Raw genomic sequence first — 20813 nt, forward strand, 5'->3', positions numbered from 1 at the left:
ACATTACTAAATTGCTTTGTGGAAAAATTGAAATAATAACTTTTAGATTGAAATAGTATGAAATTTGATTTTTCAGAATTAAAAAATGTCTTGCTTCCTTTGTGTTTTTCATAGGGGAATTTTGGCAATTGCTTGGAGCATGGCTGATCCTGAATTGTTACTGAGCTGTGGAAAGGATGCTAAGATTCTCTGCTCCAACCCAAACACAGGAGAAGTATGGGGAGGAAATGTTTCCTAACCTTATACCACTTGTATATTTCATTTTTATGTGACTTTTAAGAGTGTTGAAAATTTACCATATGGATTCTTTTTGAAAAACAATTGAGATGCAGAAAAAGAGAGATCTCCCATGTGCTGGTTTTCTCTCCAAAAGCCCAAAGCAGCTGTGGCTGGGCCAAGGGTCGAAGCTAAGAGTTGAGAACCTAATCCAGGCCTCTCACAGTGAGTGGCAGCAAGTCAATTACTAGAACCTTCTCTACTGTTTACCCTGGGGCTGCTTTTACGGGAATGCTGGAGTCAGGAGTTTGAGTCAGGTATCTCAAATATGGATGGAAATTGTATCTTTTTTTAAATTTACTTATTTGGAAGGCAGATACAGGAGACAGAGAGGAAAGGGGAGACAGAGAGAGAAATCTTCCATCTGCTGGTTCACTTCTCAAATTAGCAACTGGGGAGGGACCAAATCCACAGCCAGGAATCATGAACTCTGGCATGAGCAGGGAGCTAGAAGGGACTTAGACCCATTACTCCGGAGTGGGTTGCCTGATGTCATGCAGCAGGTTAGTCTGCTCATGTCCGCAGGACACAGCCATCTTAATCACTAGGCTGAATGCCCACCTCCATAGAGGTTCTTTTTGCATTGTTAATGACATGTTTTAAGTACATGTTGTGGGTAAGTGTGAAATGTTAATCCAACAAATTTCTTCAGGAGAATTATGTAAACCTGGCTGTTTTAACCAGAAAAACAGTTGTTAAAAATAGTACATGGATATGAATAATCACCATTTTCTATAAAAAAGATCAGAAATACTTAGATTGATTTATTTCACAAATGGGGCAATGCATATCTATGTTGTTGAGTACTTTTAAGATTTTAATTTTTGGGGGTTGACAAGGTAGCCTAGTGGCTAAATCCCTCGCCTTGCGCACTCTACGATCCCATATGCGCACTGGTTCTAATCCTGGCTGCCCTGCTTCCCATTCAGCTCCCTGCTTTTAACCTGGGAAAACAGTCGAGGATAGCCCAAAGCCTTGGGACCCTGTACCTGTGTGGGAGACTTGGAAGAGGCTCCTGGTTCCTGGCTTTGGATCGACTCAGCTCCGGCCGTTGTGGCGGCTTGGGAAGTCAGTCAAGAGACGGAAGATCTTTCTCCCTGTCTATCCTCTCTGTGTATTGATTTTTCAATAGAAATAAAATAAATCTTTTTTTTTTTTTTTTTAAGATTTATTCATTTTATTACATCCAGATATACACAGAGGAGGAGAGACAGGGAGGATGATCTTCCATCCGATGATTCACTCCCCAAGTGACCGCAATGGCTGGTGCTGTGCCAATCCGAAGCCGGGAACCAGGAACCTCTTCCAGGTCTCCCACGCGGGTACAGGGTCCGAAGGCTTTGGGCTGTCCTTGACTGCTTTCCCAGGCCACAGGCAGGGAGCTGGATGGGAAGTGGAGCTGCTGGGATTAGAACCGGTGCCCATATGGGATCTTGGTGTGTTCGCAGCGAGGACCTTAGCCGCTAGGCCACGCTGCCAGGCCCATAATGGACCGTTCTTACACTTTTTTAAAAAAAAGCTTGCTATTGTTTTTTTCTTGACTACAGATATTTTCTAGAAGAAAATGCTCACATTAGTTGTAGTGGTTGACCACATTAGTGTTTTGGTTTTAAAAGGACTGCATCCTTTCCTGACTTCTGTTTTGTCATTTTTGTGGCCTAGGTGTTATATGAACTTCCCACCAATACACAGTGGTGCTTTGACATTCAGTGGTGTCCCCGCAATCCTGCTGTTTTATCAGCCGCCTCGTTTGATGGCCGTATCAGTGTTTACTCTATCATGGGAGGAAGCACAGATACTTTGAGGCAGAAACAAGTTGACAAGGTAATAGAAGTGTTAAGAGCTTTATATTGTAATGCATGAAAGAATTACATTGTTATTTTGAACATTTTTTACTGATTAGTAATGTGGATTTCTTGGATAATTAAGTTAAAAAATTTCTTGAAAAAATGCCACACAGTTTGCTACGAATTTTCACTTTCTTTTCTTCCTTTCTTCCTTCCTTTTTATTAGCTGTCATCATCTTTTGGGAATCTGGATCCTTTTGGCACAGGACAGCCGCTCCCTCCATTACAGATTCCCCAGCAGAGCGCCCAGCACAGCGTAGTGTTGCCTCTGAAGAAGCCTCCCAAGTGGATCCGAAGGCCTGTCGGGGCTTCGTTTTCTGTAGGTGGATTTTATTTTCGTGTTCCCCAGGCACAAAGGACTTTTCATAGTGGAATGTTACTGTAGTATGAGCAGAGTGAGCCTGCTTGAGCTTGGCGTGTGACTGTGGATTTCTCATCACAGCGTTCAGAATGATTTCTCACAAAAAGTAGGTCATACTTTTTTTTTTTCAGATTTTAGCTTTATGTAATCTAAGACTTGCCTCTCTTTTTTCAAAAAGGATGTATTTATTTGAAAGACAAGAAGAAAAATTTTTAACAGTACTTCATTCTCCAAATGCCCTTAACAACTGTTGCTGAGCCAGGCTGAAGCCAGGAGCAAGCAATGTCATCCAAGTCTCCTATGTGGTATCAGGACCACAAGGATTCAACCCTCATCTGCTGCCTCCCACATGCATTAGCAGGAAAGCATCAGCAGCTCAGAATTGCTAGTATTTAAACTGGGCACTCCTGTGTGGGGTACTGGTGTCCACATGGCAATTAACTTGTGCTGGACCACAATGCCTCCCCTGTAAGAATTGTTGTATAGGTTAAGCATCCCTGGTCTGCAATGCAAAATCCTCAAAACTTCAAAGGTTTTAGCGTGCTGCATGACACCACAGGTGCAAAATTGTGTAGCTAACCTTCTCAGATGGGTTGCAGTCAGAATATAGGTGCACTAAAAATATTGTGAAAAATTACCTTTGGGCTGTATATGAAGCAGAGCATAAATTTCATGGTTAGACTTGAGCCTCATCCCCATGAGTTCTCATTAAAGATGTGTAAATAATCCAAACACTTTTCCCCCCAAAGATTTATTAGAAAAGCATATTTACAGAGAGAAGGAAAGACAAAGAGAAAGATCTTCTGTCTGCTGGTTCACTCCCTAAGTGGCCACAGTGGCCAGAGCTGAGCTGAAGCCAGGAGCCAGGAGCAGTTCTCTCCAGGTTTGCAATAAGCTCGTTTTTTGGTTACCTCCTTGCAGGGAGACTGATTTTGTTCCTTTGTTCCTGCACAGTTTGGAGGCAAGCTGGTTACATTCGAGAATGTCCGAGTGCAGTCTCCACAGGGGGCTGAGCAGCAGCTGCAGCAGCAGCAGGTCTTCATCAGCCAGGTTGTAACAGAAAAGGAATTCCTCAGCCGGTCAGACCAGCTTCAGCAGGTTGTACAGTCTCAAGGATTTATCAGCTATTGCCAGAAGAAAATTGATGCCTCCCAGACTGAGTTTGAGAAGAATGTTTGGTCCTTCTTGAAGGTAAAATTAGTATTTAAAACCTTTAAAAAAAAAAAAAAGATGTATTTTCTTTTTGTTGTAAAGTCAGATTTACAGAGAGGAAGACCAACAGAAAGATCATCCATCTGCTGAGTTAACTCCCCAAGTGACTGCAATGACAGAGCTGAGCCGACCCCAAGTCAGGAGAGAGGAGCTTTTTCTGAGTCTTCCATGTGGATGCAGGGTCCCAAGGCTTTGGGCCATTCTTGACTGCTTTCCCAGGCCACAAGCAGGGAGCTGGATGGGAAGTGGAGCTGCTAATTTACAAATTGGAGCCCATGTAAGATCCCGCTTGTGCAAGGCGAGGATTTAGCCACTAGGCTATCATGCCTGGCCCTAAAGCCATTTTATTGCCTGCATATTTAAACTTTTTCCCCTTATACTCTGTATCTGCCTTTTAATTTAAGAAGCAGTTGGAAAAGTATGATTGCCTGAATTCATGAAGTTTAAAATGCAAATAATCTGTCTTATAGCTGGAGTTTTTTCCTTCTCTACTTTGAATGGCCTGATATAAAAAAATTTTGGAAGAATTTATTTTTATTTGTTTATTTGAAAAGCAGACAGAGACCAGCCATTCATCTAATGGTTTATTCCACAAATGTCCTCAATAGACTGGGCAGGGCCAAACTGAAGTCTGGAACTTAATCCAGGCTTCCATGTGGAGGCAGAGATTCAGTTACTCTTGACTCCCAAGGTGTGCAATAACAGGAAGCTAGAATTAGAAGTGGAATAAGGACTCCAACCTACACACTCTAAAATGGGATGCTGGCATCCCGAACAGCTGTTAACTGCTGTGCCAAATGTTTTATGAACAAAAGGATTAACCCAGTACGTACCATTTACATGTCTTTACTAGATCCACTTAAGGACAATGGGAAAATATTGTAGATTGCATTTTTATATTTTATATTTATGTATTAGTTTGGGGGAAGAGTTTTGGGATAGACTGTTTCGTATAGTGTGAACTTTGCATTCTTATAACACTGGACGTGAGATTGTCTTTGCAAAAATTAAAATTCAAAATGAGTTGTATTTAACAATGGCTGTTGCTAATACTAATTATTTTTAAAATAGCAGATTTTAAAAAATTGTTGTTTGAGTTCTTTCTAGTAGCGAATCTTTAGGATGATTTAATGGGCCTTAAACATTTTTTAATAGTTCTTGAATTTTTATCAGTTCTTATAAAAGCAAGTATTTTAAATTAGGCCTTTAAGACTGTATCTTTTTTTTAAAAGGTGAACTTTGAGGATGATTCTCGTGGAAAATATCTTGAACTTCTGGGATACAGAAAGGAAGATTTGAGAAAGAAGGTGAAGTCTGGGAAAGTTGAACGACTGTATTATACGAGTAAAATATTTAGTTGACAGACTTTTTTTCTTATAAAGCTCTACATAGATTATCTCAAGCCAATTAATAAGCATTTAATGAGAATTTGTGCTTGGTTACAGAAGTTGCAAATACCAGTTGTTACATTCAGAACTTAAAGTTATACTTGTATTTAGAAGCTGCCAGAAACAATTCAGTTCAAACTTGATTGTTATGGATAATTGGGCCTTGAATGTTAATGTTAAATCACTTAGGAACCTCAAACTCTGGAAATAACTCTGACATTTTAATGCGGTGTGTAACCAGTGACCTTGAGGGTGAAGGAAACTATGAAAGGTCACCTAGGGTCTCCACATTTTCAATAATGGAAAGATTGCCATTTGAAAAGAGGGGGTCATGTTGCAATTTTATGTTGTCCTTCTGAAAAGGGGACTTACACACTGTTTTGCCACCAACATCAGTAATAGTAAAAGTACCCTGACTTCGCAAGCTTAAAGATAGTATTTTATATTCTCTTTCTGTGTAATTTGTGTTAGCGTTGGTGATTGTTTGGAAATGACTGAAATCCTCTGTAGCATCCATGCATCACAGGTTGGATATGGTCCATTCTAGGAGCAGATCAGTGTTCCTTTGAAGTCTGGCCAACGATCCCATCACAGCCCCACTATTTAGTGACTGTGTATCCTTGCTCACTCTTAGAGTTTTTATATTTAACTCTTCCGTTAGCCTAAACCTCATGGTGCTACAAATTTTTTAGGTTTGCCAAAGATTAATATGAAAGTTTTGCTGCATGCCTGATAGCAAAAAAAAAAAAAAAAAAAGAGGAACTAGAATCTGATTCTCAAAATACTTGTAATAGCAGTTCTTTTTCATAGTGAGTAGCTGAAGAAATATTTTTAAAAATCAATTTTTTTAAAGCCAAGTCGAAGCAAACGTGTTCCTTTTCAAGTTGGTTTTGTCATTGAACTGCAGAGCAGGGTGACATCTGCGTTGCAAATTTCTCTGTGAAGGAAAGTAGAAGATTTTAAAGCCAGTTCTGCACAGCTTTTTTTTTCTTTGTTTAAACATACTATGCCTGTGAAGTTTTGTGGATTATTGTTCTTGGGAATGGAATAACATGTAAACATGTTCTGTATACCTCAAAGTAGAATTTTGTTTAGTAGGTGAGTTGTTATTTTTATTTCAGATTGCTTTGGCCTTGAACAAAGTGGATGGAACGGATGTGGTAAGAAGGCGTTTAAAGTTTTGGTTAGGGCATAACGACAAAAAGGAAATTAATTTTTAAGAAATTTGTTTTACGCTTCAGATTTGAAAAATAAATGGTGATTCTGGCTCTTGTCATAAAATAGCATCAGTTTAGCTGACACACAGCATTCCTTTCTCTTGGCATGTTTGAATTTGGTAAAAGAGAAATGGCAGAGCCAACAATTACTACTCAGATACTTGGGATGAACATCTTTTTGTGGCTGGGGGGACCCTTGCTTTTCCTCTAATGGTGTTTCTTAAATTAAATGGCTCTGAATGTTGTTTGATTGGGTCTTTGTCTTCCTCATGACTAATCCTCGTTTCCTGCTGCATTCTTCCTGCTCTGGGACTGTTTCGTGTACCAAAGGCTCTTACAGACTCTGGCCCAGGAGCACAGAGTGATGGGGAGGAAAGCCCTGCTGCCGAGGAGCAGCTCTTGGCAGAGGTACTGATGTTTTTTGCATTATATTGGACAAATGTTTGTGTATCTGGTGAAATATGGAAAATTTCCCCGACTACTTCTTAAATAAGGAAATTGGAATATATTGCCTTTTTAGAGATGCGTAAGATAGGAATCTGTTCATTTTGATTGTAGACCAAAGGAAATGTCATCTCTGAGCTCTTCAGTTCTCTCATCTGACTTCCAGATGTAATATATGTATATAATTGTTCCTATATTGAAATTAACAATTGATTTGAGATTTAACTTTTAGGTCAGATAACATGGCAAACTGAAAAGGGATTTTATTCAGAAATCCACTTGGCATTGCACATAAAGATAATTTTTTATGGCACATAAATGTTAGGTTGCATTCTCAGTGGCATAGACTTCTGAATTAGTCCTGAAGTTTAGACTAGCAAGTATATTTCACTAAACTAAATTGTCATTTATTAACAATGTATCCTTAATGTAGCTGATAAATTTTTGTAACTATCTGAAAAGAGTCCTTGAACACAGGGTTGTATCCTTAAATTTTTCCATTTAACTTTGGAGATTTTTTTTTAACTACTAACAACACTGTAATTTACTTTTCTTGCTTTCTGTGTTGTCTTTGAAAATTAATCAGCAAGTTCATGATTCTCATCTCATTTCTGACTTTTTCTTTGTTCTTGATATGAAACTGTCTTGCCTGCCATACTTTGTATAATCTTTCACTAAATTATAAAAATAAATTATAAAAATAATTCATTATTATGAATAATTATAAATTATTAAACATCATTACAAGATTATAAAAAAAATTTTTTTAGAAGTAGATCTCCTAATAGCATTAATGCAAGATGGGAATAGAGGCTATGTTTAAGACATAAAAGTTAGAGTTAAATTTGGGAATACCTAGAGAAAATTATAGGGGCATATACAGATACTTTTATTTATGCACAGTTAGATTAACTGTGTGTTGCCTAGTAGACAACCATTGGACAATATGAGTAATAGGTAACTTAACAAACTAACCATCGCTGTAATTTTTAAAGAGATTTATGTATGAATTTGAAAGCCAGAGAGAGAGGAATACAGAGAGACAGAGACAGATCTCTATCAGCTGGTTCACTCCCCAGTTGGTTTCAGTGGCTGGGGCTGGACTAGGTGGAAGCCAGCAGCCTCTTCTGAGTCTCCTGCTTGGGTAGCAGGGTCCCAAGTACTTGGGGCAGCTTCTGCTGCTTTATCAGATGCATTTGCCAGGAGCTGGCTCCGATGTGGAGCAGCCTGGACTCATATTGGCACTCTTGTGGGAAGATGGCATCAAAGGCTTATCTTAGCCGTTTGTGCCCCAATGCTGATCCTTCACTTACAAAAAAATAGTGTTTAAGCATCTCTTTGGTTAGAATCATACAGCTTTTTTAAAGAATTCATTTATTTTAGCAGCAGGCAGGGACAGAGTGAGTCCTCCAAGCGCTATTGTGCTCTCCAAATGGCTGTATTGACCAAGCGAGAATGGGCCAGATCAAAGCTAGGAGCGGGAATTGAATTCAACCTCCCATGTGTTGACAGGGACTCCGCTATTTGAGCTATCTCTGCTGATAAATCAGGACTCAGACCTATGCAATCTGATATGGGATGCAAGCATCTTACCCACTTTGCCAAACGCTATCCCTGTGCACAATGTTTTTTTTTTTTCTTTTATTTCACTTTAGTACAAAGAAGCACACATGTTTCAATAGTTCACTCCCAAATGCCTGCAGCATCTGGGACGAGGCCAGGCCAAAATCAATAACCTTGTACTCCATCTGTGTCTCTCCTGTAGGTGGCAGGGACCCAATTACTTGCACAATTATCTGCTGCCTTCGAGGCCCATTAGCAGGAAGTTGCATCGGAAGCAGAGTAGTCAGACTTGATCCGGGTACTGTGATATTGTGAGTGGATATCTTGAGAGGCAGCTTAAGCAGTGTGCAGAATACCCACCCAATATGGGTTTTTTTTTTTTTTTTTAAGATTTATTTTTGTTGGAAAGTCAGATTTACAGAGACAAGGAGAGACAGAGAAAGATCTTCCATTTACTGGTTTACTCCCCAGGTGACTGCAACAGCCAGAGCTGAGCCTATCCGAAGCCAGGAGCCGGGAGTCAGGAGCTTCTTCTGATTATTCCATGCAGATGCAGGGGCCCACAGCTTTGGGTCATCCTCTGCTTCTTTCCCAGGCCTCAAGCAGGGAGCTGGGTGGGATCCCCAGCATTTTAAGCAGTGGATCCACCATCACCTGGAGCTGATCCAGGTCTTGTTCAGACTCAGTTGTTAGAAGAAGAAAGAACAACTTTGGTGAAATGAAATACAACTGGTTTTCAGGGAGGAGGGATGCAGAATATTAGCTGAGGCTCATTGGGGGTGTTGAAAAGTTTGCTTTGCCTTGGATCACATGTTAAGCAACTTTGGGAATCATTCCTTGTATGGTTGCCAGAATGAGAGCCACTATATTTATGTGGTGATACTAGGGCCATGATCAGAAAACTAGGGTTTCAAAGTCTGCTTTTTTTTTTTTCCTAAGATTTATTTTTGTTGGAAAGGCAGATTTACACAGAGAAGGAGATACAGAGAGAAAGATCTTTCATCCAGTGATTTACTCCCCAAATGGCTGCAACAGCTAGAGCTGAGCTGATCTGAAGCCAGCAGCTTCTTTGGGGTCTCCCACACAGCTGCAGGGTCCCAAGGCTTTGGGCCATCCTCCACTGCTTTCCCAGGCCACAAGTAGGGATCTGGATGGGACACAAGTTGGTGCCTATATGGATTGCCAGCACCTGCAAGTAGAACTAGCCAGTTGAGCAATAGCGCCAGATCCTCCCCATTCCTCCCAAGTCTGCTTTTAAAGTAGGCAGTTCCAAGGTTAAAAACAGTAGTTTTCAATCTAAGAAAACACTTTTTCGTTTTGTTCACAAGTGCCTTAAAAAGTAATTCTAGTTTCATTGCTGGTAGTCTGTGCCTGGATCCATGTCCGCTGGAATTGTGTGTTATGGTTTTAGAAATTGACTGGTGGGTTAACTTGGAGGGAAGAGAAAATGACATCTAGGCTTTTACCACCCAGAAGTACTGAAAATAAAGCTCTTCTCTTAAAATACAAATGAAAAATAAATAAATAAAAAGAATAAAGAATGGTGTTTAAGTAGGCAAACATTCTGTTTTCCCCTTCCCTTAGTGATACTATTTACTATTAAAGTTAACGTACACATCGCAGGTACCTAAGACACAGTAAATTTTATGTTTTTAGCTACATTTAGTTTTTTATAACTCCATAAATACAGATTTAATAATTGTTTTTAGAAAGCAAGTTTGAAAGGTAATTAATTTTTAAAGTACTTTTTGTAAATTCTTCAGTGAATATCTTTGATAAGTATCTCTGATTTATTCCCTTTTGTTTGATTTTTAAGTGAAAGGCAGAGTTATGGAGAGGGAAGGAGAGAGACAGAGAGATCTTCTATCTGCTGTTTCACTCTCCAAATGGCCACAAGGGCCAGAGCTGGGTCAGTCTGAAGCCAGGAGCCAGGAACTTCTTCCTGGTCTCCCACATCAGTTCAGGGGCCCAAGGACTTGGGCTATCTTCTGATGCTTTCCCAGGCCATAAGCAGAGAGCTGGACTGGAAGTGGAGTAACCTAGGTTGAACCAAGTCTATATGGGATACCAGTGCAGCAGGCTGAAGCTCAGCATGCTATACCCCGACACTGGCCGTCTGATTTATTTCTTAATGTGAATAACTTAGATTCTTTCTTTCATTTTTGAGTTTTTAAACTCAAATGCTGCCTTTTAATTTTTTTGAAATATTTATTTATTTTTTATTAGAAAAGCAGATGTACAGAGAGGAGAAGGAGAGGCAGAGAGAAAGCTCTTCCATCCAATGATTCACTCCCCAAGTGACTGCAACAACCGGTGCTGCGCCGATCCAGAGCCCAAGCCAGGAACTCCTTTCTGGGTCTCCCACACGTGTGCAGGGTCCCAAGGCTTTGGGCCGTTCTCCACTGCTTTCCCAGGCCACAAGCAGGGAGCTGGATGGGAAGTGGAGCTGCTGGGATTAGAACTGGCGCCCCATGGGATCCCAGTGCGTTCAAGGCGAGGACCTTTACCGCTATGTTATTGCACCAGGCCCAAATGCTACCTTTTAATAGGGGAAAAAAGATTAGGATCATACATTCTTCTGTAATAGTCAACATTAAGTACTAGAAGACATAATGCTGTACTCGGCACTGAAATTATCCTATTCCAAGTGTCCCCGACCTTGAATATTAGACATGTACAATCGTAGAGGTACATACCTTAACCACTGAAGATAAGATCTTTTATCTTGTATTGAAACTGTTTAGAAGAACTTTATAAATAAATTGGTCTCTAAGATTTTTCTTTTGAATTTTTGTGAGTAGAAGGAAAACCACAGTTATTTGCCAATAAAATGCCTGCAATATGTTTCTTCTAACCAATGAAAATATTAAATTTATGTTAATCAGTTTTCGGATTTCAGAAATTTGCAACTTGTTTATTAAAAAAAAATTTTTCCAGAGTAACCTGCTGTTTGAAGTATGACTAATTCTAGAGAATAGTAGCCTGTATAATTGGATTTGAGTTTATGAATACTGTAAGTCATGTTATTACATAAATCATCTGTTTTACAGATTATTTTTTTTATAATCCAAGCAAGCATAGCCCTTATAACCATACCTGGTAAATGGAGTTAATATGTGTAAAAGTGGCTCTTTAAAAATCTTAAATAGTGTAACTTAAAATCTTCTCATGGTTGAGGTATCCAAGAAAAGGGTCTTCCATTTTGATCATAACTTTCAAGGCAACAATAATAAATATCCCCATATACAATATGAATATATACAATTCAGTTTAACAATGTTCTTGATGACCTTAGATTTCTTTTTGTGTAATGGTGTTAATACTTAGGAGAGTCAGAGAATTTAGTGGACACTTAGATCTAAGAATCTCTCTAGGACTCTTGGCGTGTCATCCAGTCAATTGGTAAATAATCATTTACAAATTTTGTTTTGCCAACACATCATGGCAGACTGTTTCATTTTGATTAAATTGCTGGGTTTTTTTTTTCCTTTAATCTCCTAGCGTATTAAAGAGGAAACACAAGAGTCTGAATTTCTACCCTCAGCTGGAGGAACATTTAATATTTCCGTCAGTGGGGGTAAGCAAAGCATTTGCTCTTTTTTCTTTTTTATTGCTTTCGTTAAATTTGAAAGCCAGCAGCTCTGAGTTTAAGGTAGAGATTTTGCCACTGCTAAACTCAGCTATCATTTAGCATATGTGATCCGTGCCTGGGATCGCATACAGTATGGTTCTATATTTTACATATATTTCTGTAGATCTCTTGTATGAATTCTAGCTCATTCTATCTACCAGTAGTTCACATTGCATTGTGTTTGTGTGTGTGTGTGTGTGTATGTGTGTATGTGTATGAATTGCTAATGTGTACTTTTTGTTGTTTTTGATAGTTGCTGTTTAACTTTGGTGTTACTTTCTGGTTGCAGATATTGATGGTCTAATTACTCAAGCTTTGCTGACGGGGAATTTTGAGAGTGCTGTTGACCTTTGTTTACATGACAACCGTATGGCTGATGCCATTATATTGGCCATAGCAGGTGGAAAAGAACTTTTGGCTCGAACACAGACAAAATACTTTGCCAAATCCCAAAGCAAAATTACCAGGGTATGTTATTTTAAGAATAAATAATAACATATTGTATAAGTAATATGCTCATATTCTAGATTTTTGAAGGATAAAAACAGAACAAAACCCTCCATGATATCTTTACCTAGAAACAGTTGTTAGAAGTTTGACACAATTATTCCAGTTTCTGTTGTTATCATATATAGTTTTTTTTAAGATTTATTTAAATATTTATTGCAAAGTCAGATATACAGAGAAGAGGAGAGACAGAGAGGAAGATCTTCTGTCCGATAATTCACTCCCCAAGCCGTCACAACGGCTGGACCTGAGCCAGTCCAAAGCCAGGTGCCAGTATTTTCCTCCTAGGCCACTCCCACTCCCGAAAGCCAGGTGCCAGAAGCTTCTTCTGGTCTCCCATGCAGGTGCAGGGTCCCAAGGCTTTGTGCCATCCTCTAGTGCTTCCCAGGCCACAGGCAGGGAGTTGTATGGGAAGCGGGACCACCAGGATTAGAACCGGCGATCATATGGGATCCCAGTGCATGCAAGGTGAGGACTTTAACCATTAGACTACCGCACTGGGTCTAATACATGAAATATTTTTAAAAAGTTAAAATTACTTTTAAATTGTAGAAAAATTTAACCAAAAATTAATAAAAAATATTCCTATTCCTCTTCCTGTGTATTTTTAATGTATTTAAAGCAGGGTCATAATCATACTTGTGTATGTGTGTGTATTTGATTTCATTTACAGATTACATTCATTGTAAGCATTTTCCCACATTATTTAAGATTGCTATAAAAATTTTATTACTGTACTTTATAAGGTTTATTTCTAATACTTTATTTAATTTACAATATTTTGCTAATAAATAATAAATAGCTATATACCTATAAATGCCTTTGTTGTGGCTAAAGATTTACTCATATTCTGAGTCTCTTCTGGCATAGAAGTCCTAAAAAACTTTTAAGCCTTCTAGTTGTTATTTTCCGCATCATAAAATACTAGCTTTTGCGGATTCTGTTATCCGTAGGAATTAGTGCAGTGTGCCTGCCTCGGGTGCTGTTCATCTCCCACGGCCTCATCACATGAACCCTTCCCGGACGCATATCTTCAACACACTGAGTGTTTTTCAGTTTCTAACTGAGCCTAGAATGCGTTCCCCTGCTTTCTCTTCTTTCTTTGTTTCTTTGTTTTTTTTTTTTTTTTTTAATGTTTTATTAATTTTATTTGAGAAGAGATTGAGAGAAAAATAGGCAGAGATCTCTCATGTGTTGGGTTACTCTCCAAATGATCACATTAGCTGGTGGTGGGCCAGACTGAAAGCAGGAGCCCACAGCTCAACGAATGTCTCCCCTCCATGGGCAGGGCCCAGGTGCTTGGGTCGCTTTCTGATACTACTGCAGGTGCAGTAGCAGGGAACTGGAGCAGAAGTGGAGCACCTGAGACTCAGTTGCTTACACAGGATGCCAGCATTGCAGATAGGGCCTAACATGCTAGGCTGCAACTCTGGCTTGGCTTGTGCCAGATACCCTAGCTTATTCTTCTTGGTGAGGTTCATTCCTGTGTGGCCTCTTGTCACATCTCAGAAGTCCACATGCCTAGGTAGTTTGTCCTGATTCATCAGATCACGTCCCATCTTGCTGTTCAAAGTTCTGACAGCCATCTCTACTCTTCTTCATATTTTACTGGTGTGTTAGTATAGTTTTATGTATTGTGCGAAAATCTATTACGTCATTTTGTTGGCTCAAGGATGTGCTTCACTTTGCTACAGCTTTATTTGGCATGGAGTACCAGCACAAGTAATTATGAAAGATATGCTTGGTTAGGCAGGGTTGATTTTTGTTGATATACCAAAGACTTGTAATTCTCCCTTTGTTTTTCTTTCCTAAGCTCATCACTGCAGTAGTGATGAAGAACTGGAAAGAGATTGTAGAGTCTTGTGACCTTAAAAATTGGAGAGAGGCGTTAGCTGCAGTGTTGACTTACGCAAAACCAGATGAGTTCTCAGCCCTTTGTGGTAAGAAATGGGCTTTATATTTACTTCACGTGTATAATATTATCATTGTTGTAAATATTAAATACAAGTATTATTGCAAATTTTTTAAGTGTGTCATGACAAAACTAACAAATATATCTGCAGCAAATAAGAAAAGTCTTCATTTCAGTGTTCTTGTCAAAATTATTAGCGTTAGTTCTCTGATTATTAAACAGTTTAAAAGCAATACTTTTTGGTTGTAGACAGAAACCAAAGAGTTGAGTTAGAATCTTGCTTTTACTACGTTTATCTCTGTATCACTCAGGAAAAAATAATTTCTAAGCCTCAATTCATTCATTCATAAAATGACACATAAGGAAGCCCTGATTATTGAATGCTGCCTGTTATCAATGAAGAAGTACAACACTTTGAAAGAAAAAGATTTATTTATTTATTTATTTTGAAAAAGTTATAGAGAGAAGGGAGAAAAAGACATCTTCCATGGCAGGAGCCAAAATATGTGGGCCATCTTCCCCTGCATCCCAGGTGCGTTAGCATGGAGCTCAGTCAGAAGTAGAACAGCCAGGACTTGAACTGTTGCACACGTGGGATGCTGACATCACCTGTAGCATCTGCACCTGGTGTACCACAATGCCGATCCCAGGAATGACAACATTTGAATAGGAATTCTTGTCATAGGCCATGTTTAAAGTGCTGGCAGTGGAATAAATGTTATTTTTAAGAAAACAAGCTTTAGTACAGGAAAAAAGAAACAGGCATTTGCTACCTTAAAGGCTTATGAGAATATGAAAACAACAGGGTATTAACTATTTTCATAAATTATACTGAACCTACCTACCGTTGGGAAGTCTATTCCAGTTGATTTTTCGTAATTAATAGAAATAAGTTATGCAGATACAGATTCTTGTGACATGATTTATTCCATGCAGTCTGTCACCTACATGTATTCAGTTGACAAATATTTTATGAGCATTTAAAATGATTTTGTCTCTCTTAGGCATTCGTGTGAACTTTAATCCATACTTATGAGAATCTTAATGGGCTGTTCACAGCCTCACATACAGATTGCTTTGTTTAACATCTTACTTTGCTTTGCTTTGGTTTTGTAGATCTTTTGGGAACGAGGCTTGAAAGGGAAGGAGATAGCCTCCTGCAGACGCAGGCTTGTCTCTGCTATATCTGTGCTGGGAATGTCGAGAAGCTAGTTTCGTGTTGGACCAAAGCTCAAGATGGAAGCAGTCCTCTGTCCCTTCAGGTTAGCATCTGAAACAAGCGGCCCTCACATTTTAGTGTTTTCTTTTACTTTGTATACAATCAAGATATATTCTAGAAATTCATTGTTCTCGAAGTTCATTGCTTTCACCCTAGTTTGTGTTCTAAGAGTTTTTTCATAGTCAATTGTAAGCATTTATTGCTGTCTTTGAAAAAGCAAAATCCATGATGATACTATAGGAAAATGGCATTGCAGCAAAAATGGTCCCAATGTGATCACTTCTTTTTCCTCATGGTCCTGTCCCTATGTCCAGTGGTCCTTCTGCCTTGGGCACAGAAGGAAGTCATGTAGGCTGAGTAATAGAATGCATCCCCAGTCCAATACAGAATCTTCAGTGTTAAGAGACAAAGTAAAAGTGAAGACTATTCTCATAGACTTCTTAATTATATGTTGAAATTTTTTTCCCCAAACATAAATCAGCCAAATTTTACTATGTTTCTTTATGATTTCAGTAGCATCATTGTAAAACTACAAATCAACTAGGTAATTAATTATGTAAATCTTAAGGTTTTCCATCTAATTGCTTCTGGGAGAAAAACACTTGATTCACATTACTGAAGTTGTTTATTCAAAAGTAGACAGATAAGATAGGCCTGTCCATTTTATGTGAAGCCTGGCTTGCCATGTTGAAGGGCAGCATGAGAAATGTTGAGTTAAAACAGTGTGCCCATTTGAGGGTCATGTGCCTTTGTGTGTGAGTCATATTATAATAGTGTGGGGTTTTTTTGGGTAAATGGTGCAATGTGTGTAGATGATATGATGTTCATCCCCCACTTGCTAAAACATAGTTTCAACATGCAGATAACTTCCTGTTGTTCACTTTGAATATTTGCCTATTTTAGATTGCTGGGCAAGGATTTGGATGGTTAGGGGAAGGTGGTAACCTTGTCCTTATCCGTGAGTAAGAGACTTTCTTCTTCCTCAACTTTTCCAGTTACCTTAGTAGTGGTCAGCTATTCCATGCTTTCCAAAGGGAGTTGATAATAGGTGTTATATTTCTAGTAGATTTTGAAATTCTTAGTAACTGTGAATCTTTTCTTGCTTCCTTTTCCTCACATGGTTTTGATATCTTTGACAGTTTCTTTCTGGATTGTTCCTTCTTTTTCTCATTTAGGATCTAATTGAGAAAGTTGTCATTCTGCGAAAGGCTGTACAACTCACCCAAGCCATGGACACTAATTCTGTGGGGGTTCTGCTGGCTGAGAAGATGAGTCAGTACGCCAACTTGCTGGCTGCCCAGGGCAGTATTACTGCAGCGTTGGCTTTTCTTCCTGACAACACCAACCAGGTCAGTAGAACGAACAGTTTGTCATCATTAATGTATGAGTAAGATGAGGCCAGTAAGCACCACTTGGTACTCTGGGTAGGTGGGATGTTTTGGAACAGTTGGATTTCTATCACTCAACTGTGGGTAGATGTTAATGACAGTTCTTCAAGGATCATTTTAAGGACACCTGATCTGTATTAGACAGGATGCTCTTGTAGTTTGAAAGATCCCTTTAGGAATATTTAATATTGGAAAGTTAGAAATGTTAGTGCTTAGTGAAACAGGTGTGATTATTAAAGTGTCTGGATTCCCACATATTATAATACAGATATTAGCAAGGAAATCTATTCTGTGTGGCACTTTCACCCTGCTTTAATTTCTTATTTCATTTATTTAAAGGGTATACAGACATTGACACAGACACAAACAGAGAGAGCTCCCATATACTAGTTCACCTCCAAGTATCTACAGGAGTCAGGACTGGGCCATCCTGAAGCCAGGAGTCTGGAGTTTGTTCTCCCATCCCCACCCCCAACCCCCAAGATTTATTTTTCATTTAAAAGACAGGGTGGAAGGAGAGACAGATCTTCCATTTGTTGTTTCACCCTCCGGGTGGTCACAACAATTGGGCTGAGTCAGGCCAGAACCAGGAGCCAGGAGGTTCTGCCAGCTCTCCCATGTGGGTGCAGAGGCCCAAGCACTTGGGCTACCCTTTGTTGCTTTCTCAGGCGCGTTAGTAGAGAGCTCAGTGGGAACTGGAGCAGCTGGAGGTCCAACCGGTGCCCAAATGGGGTGCTGGTGCTATAGGCAGTAGCTTAACCTGCTGTGCCATAGCAGCAGCCTCAGGAACCTGAATTCAATATAGGATTCCCATACGGGTAGCAGGGAACTAGCAATTGGAGTCATTACCTGTTACATCCCTGGATGTGCTCCTTGAATTGGAAACAGAGCTGAGATTCAAACCCAGGTATTGCAGTATGAGATGTGGGCACCCTAATCCTTATTGGAATGTTCCAGAAAGTTCTGTCTACTCACATGCTACTACTAAGTGTTTTCATGACTGGCAGATGTCTGAATCCATTTTAATCTGTTGCTACTTATAAGGAACAATTGCTTTACATTTCTAATTCATTTTCCTTATTTGGTGTATAATAACACTCAACTTTTTGTTGTTGTTGTTGTTGTTTGTTTAAGATTTATTTGTTTTACTTGAGTCTTCTACCCTCTGCTTCACTCCCTAATGGCTGCAACAGCCAGACCTGGACCACTCTGAAGCTGGGTGGCAAGCACTTTTTCCAGGTCTTCCTGTTGAATGCAGGGGCCTGAGGACTTGAGCCATCTTCTGCTGCTTTCCCAGGCCTTGAGTGGAGAGCTGGATAAGAAGTAGAGCAGCTTTTCACAAACTGGCACCCAGATGGGATGCCAGCTCTGCAAGCAGAGGTTTTGTCAGCTGTGGCACTGCCCTAACCTCACTAGATTATTTGTTTTATTTTAGACTTATTTGTTTATTTGAAAAGCAAAGTTACCGAGAGATCTTTCCTCTGCTGATTCATTCACCTAAATGGCTTCAATAGCTGTGGCTGGACGAGGCCAAAATCAGGAACCAGGAGCTTTGTTTGGATCTCCCAAGTGGGTAGCAGGGGCCCTGACATTCGTCTGCTGCTTTTCCAGGTGCATGAGCAGGAAACTCAATTAGAAGTAGAGCAGTCAGGAAAGGGAATGATGCCCTGCCAGAATGCTGGCATCACAGGTGATGACTTAACCCTCTGTACTTTTTATTATTAATGTTATTCTGGGTGTTGATGGACTTTTTTTTTAATTATTAATTACGTTGCAGTATGTGACACAGATTTATAGGCTCTGGGATTTCCCCTCCCCGTGCCCTCCCCCCTTGGAGGATTCCTCCACCTAGGTGCAGTATTACAGTTCCAGTTAAGTGAAGATTCTTTCGTTGCAATCATATAGCATGCGTAGAGTCCAGCATCTTACTGTCCAGTTAAATTCAACAGTTTCTTGGGGAGACCCTCTCTGGTCTGAAGGTAGAGCTGGCATAATATCGTCCCGATGAATTAGAAGCCCCAGCACAACATCAACAACAATTTACAACATTATAGAATTAATTGACATGGTATTGAGTAATCAATATGTTATAACAGTGCAAGTTCTTAACCACATCCTGTGATTACTTCATTGACCCTTCAATTTTAGTTTGTACTCAGCACCGGCTGCTATACACCTTAAAGTGGCTATAGGGAATTATTCAGCTCTCTCATATCTGTTTTCATTTTAGTATTTAGCTGTTTATTGTGTTGATGCATAATGTTGCTGAACTTGGTGGATTTTTGGATAGTCTTAAACTGACTTATAAAGTTGATGGACTTTTTAAAAGTTGCTTGCAATATTTTGTGTGTTATAGGGGATTATCAATAAATTTCAGTGAATAAAACTATAAAACTTGATGTGCTCCAGGATTCTAATTGGTTTTGCAGACATTTAATGCTAGGATCCACTTCTTACCTGTCTGAATTCTGAATTGTTAATGAAAGTATTCGTTTTAGGAGTATAGTTTTTTTCTTTATGGTAACACTGCCACTACAGTTTTATGAGGACGTTAACTTTTTGAAATTTCATAATTTATTTTTTCAAGTTTATTGTTGTATAAAATTTTCCTCCATGAAAGATAATACACATATCTGAAAAAATTTAGGGGCTGGCAAGCTAATCCTCAGGCTACAAGTGCCAACATTCCACATTAGTCCTGGTTTGTGTCCCTGCTGCTCCACTTCTGATCCAGCTCCCTGTTTATGGTCTGGGAAAGCAGTGGAGGATGGCTCAAGTCCTTGGGCCCCTTGCATTCACTTGAAAGACCAAGAAAAAGCACCTGGTTACTAGCTTCAGATCAGCCAGCTTTGACTGTTGCAGCCATTAGGGGAGTGAGCCAGCAGATGGAAGAGCTCTCTTTCTCTCTGTCACTCCTCTCTCTAGCTCTGCCTTTTCATTATAAATAAATAAATAAAAGAAATTTAAATGGTGCCTTTGAACTTGTAGCCAACTTATAGGATTATCTAGTCTTTTAAAAGATATTTCTTGAAACATTTTAACGCATTGTTTTATTATTTGACAAATATTTAGAACGTGATCAACTTATACCTTTCTAAGTCTGTATAATTGTAGAGCTATGTGAGCCACAAATCTGAATCTTTCAATTTATTTCAAAAGTGTTTTAAATTTCATTTGTCTTAGGTCACTTTTTTCATCCATTACTACCTTTTTCAATTGATATTCTCTGGGAGTCTCCTTTAGTGTATATTGTAAGTTAGTTTTGTCATTTGGGAGCATTAACCACAAGGAAACTTCAAAAGAGATGCAGTGACAAGTAGGAAGTCATGCTATAATGATATGAGTGTAATTCAAACTACTGCCTCAGTTAAATTGTAACTTATACTGTAGGTCATTGAATTCCAATGCCAGTTGTGAATGTTAGAAATCATAATGGCAGGTCCTCAAGTGTCAAGGTCTGTGGTGTAATACATATCAAGTGGGGTCTCCTGAATGATCGTATTGCTTTAGGACTTTCAATATGCTGCTGTAGTTAGGGTGAATTCTAATAATTTCCTCTTGCTACTTACAGCCAAATATTGTGCAGCTTCGTGACCGACTTCGTCGAGCACAAGGAGAGCCTGTATCAGTGCAAGAATCAGCTAAAGTTCCTTATGAGAGGCAGCCGATGCCCAAGGGTAGACCTGGGCCAATTGCTGGCCACCCACAGATGCCAAGAATGCAAGTTCAGCAATATTATCCCCATGTGAGTAAGAGTATTTATGTGTTTCTGTTCAAATTGAAAGTTTCTGTTTGTTGGACAAGACAGCTCTGATATGGTAAAAGTAGACCACATGTTACCTTTCTTA

The 20813-nt window shown here is 39.3% G+C and overlaps 1 protein-coding gene across 30 annotated transcripts in view; it reads left to right on the plus strand.

Moving 5' to 3' along the window:
- SEC31A (SEC31 homolog A, COPII coat complex component) overlaps positions 1-20813 on the plus strand; it is a 70784-nt gene that overhangs the window by 23065 nt on the left and 26906 nt on the right. For 12 of the 30 annotated variants that reach the window (XM_058667122.1, XM_058667121.1, XM_058667118.1 and 9 more), the window contains 13 exons: positions 115-214; positions 1939-2100; positions 2290-2442; positions 3439-3675; positions 4929-5003; positions 6206-6244; positions 6632-6709; positions 11810-11885; positions 12229-12407; positions 14260-14386; positions 15475-15620; positions 16753-16926; positions 20537-20710. In XM_058667122.1, the coding sequence (XP_058523105.1) occupies positions 115-214; positions 1939-2100; positions 2290-2442; positions 3439-3675; positions 4929-5003; positions 6206-6244; positions 6632-6709; positions 11810-11885; positions 12229-12407; positions 14260-14386; positions 15475-15620; positions 16753-16926; positions 20537-20710 (1720 nt within the window). The remainder of the gene's footprint in view (positions 1-114; positions 215-1938; positions 2101-2289; positions 2443-3438; positions 3676-4928; positions 5004-6205; positions 6245-6631; positions 6710-11809; positions 11886-12228; positions 12408-14259; positions 14387-15474; positions 15621-16752; positions 16927-20536; positions 20711-20813) is intronic. The other 18 variants (XM_058667128.1, XM_058667132.1, XM_058667146.1 and 15 more) reach the window with 3 other exon arrangements.

This window comes from Ochotona princeps, chromosome 7, assembly GCF_030435755.1.
Source record: "Ochotona princeps isolate mOchPri1 chromosome 7, mOchPri1.hap1, whole genome shotgun sequence".
NCBI classification, from domain to species: domain Eukaryota; kingdom Metazoa; phylum Chordata; class Mammalia; order Lagomorpha; family Ochotonidae; genus Ochotona; species Ochotona princeps.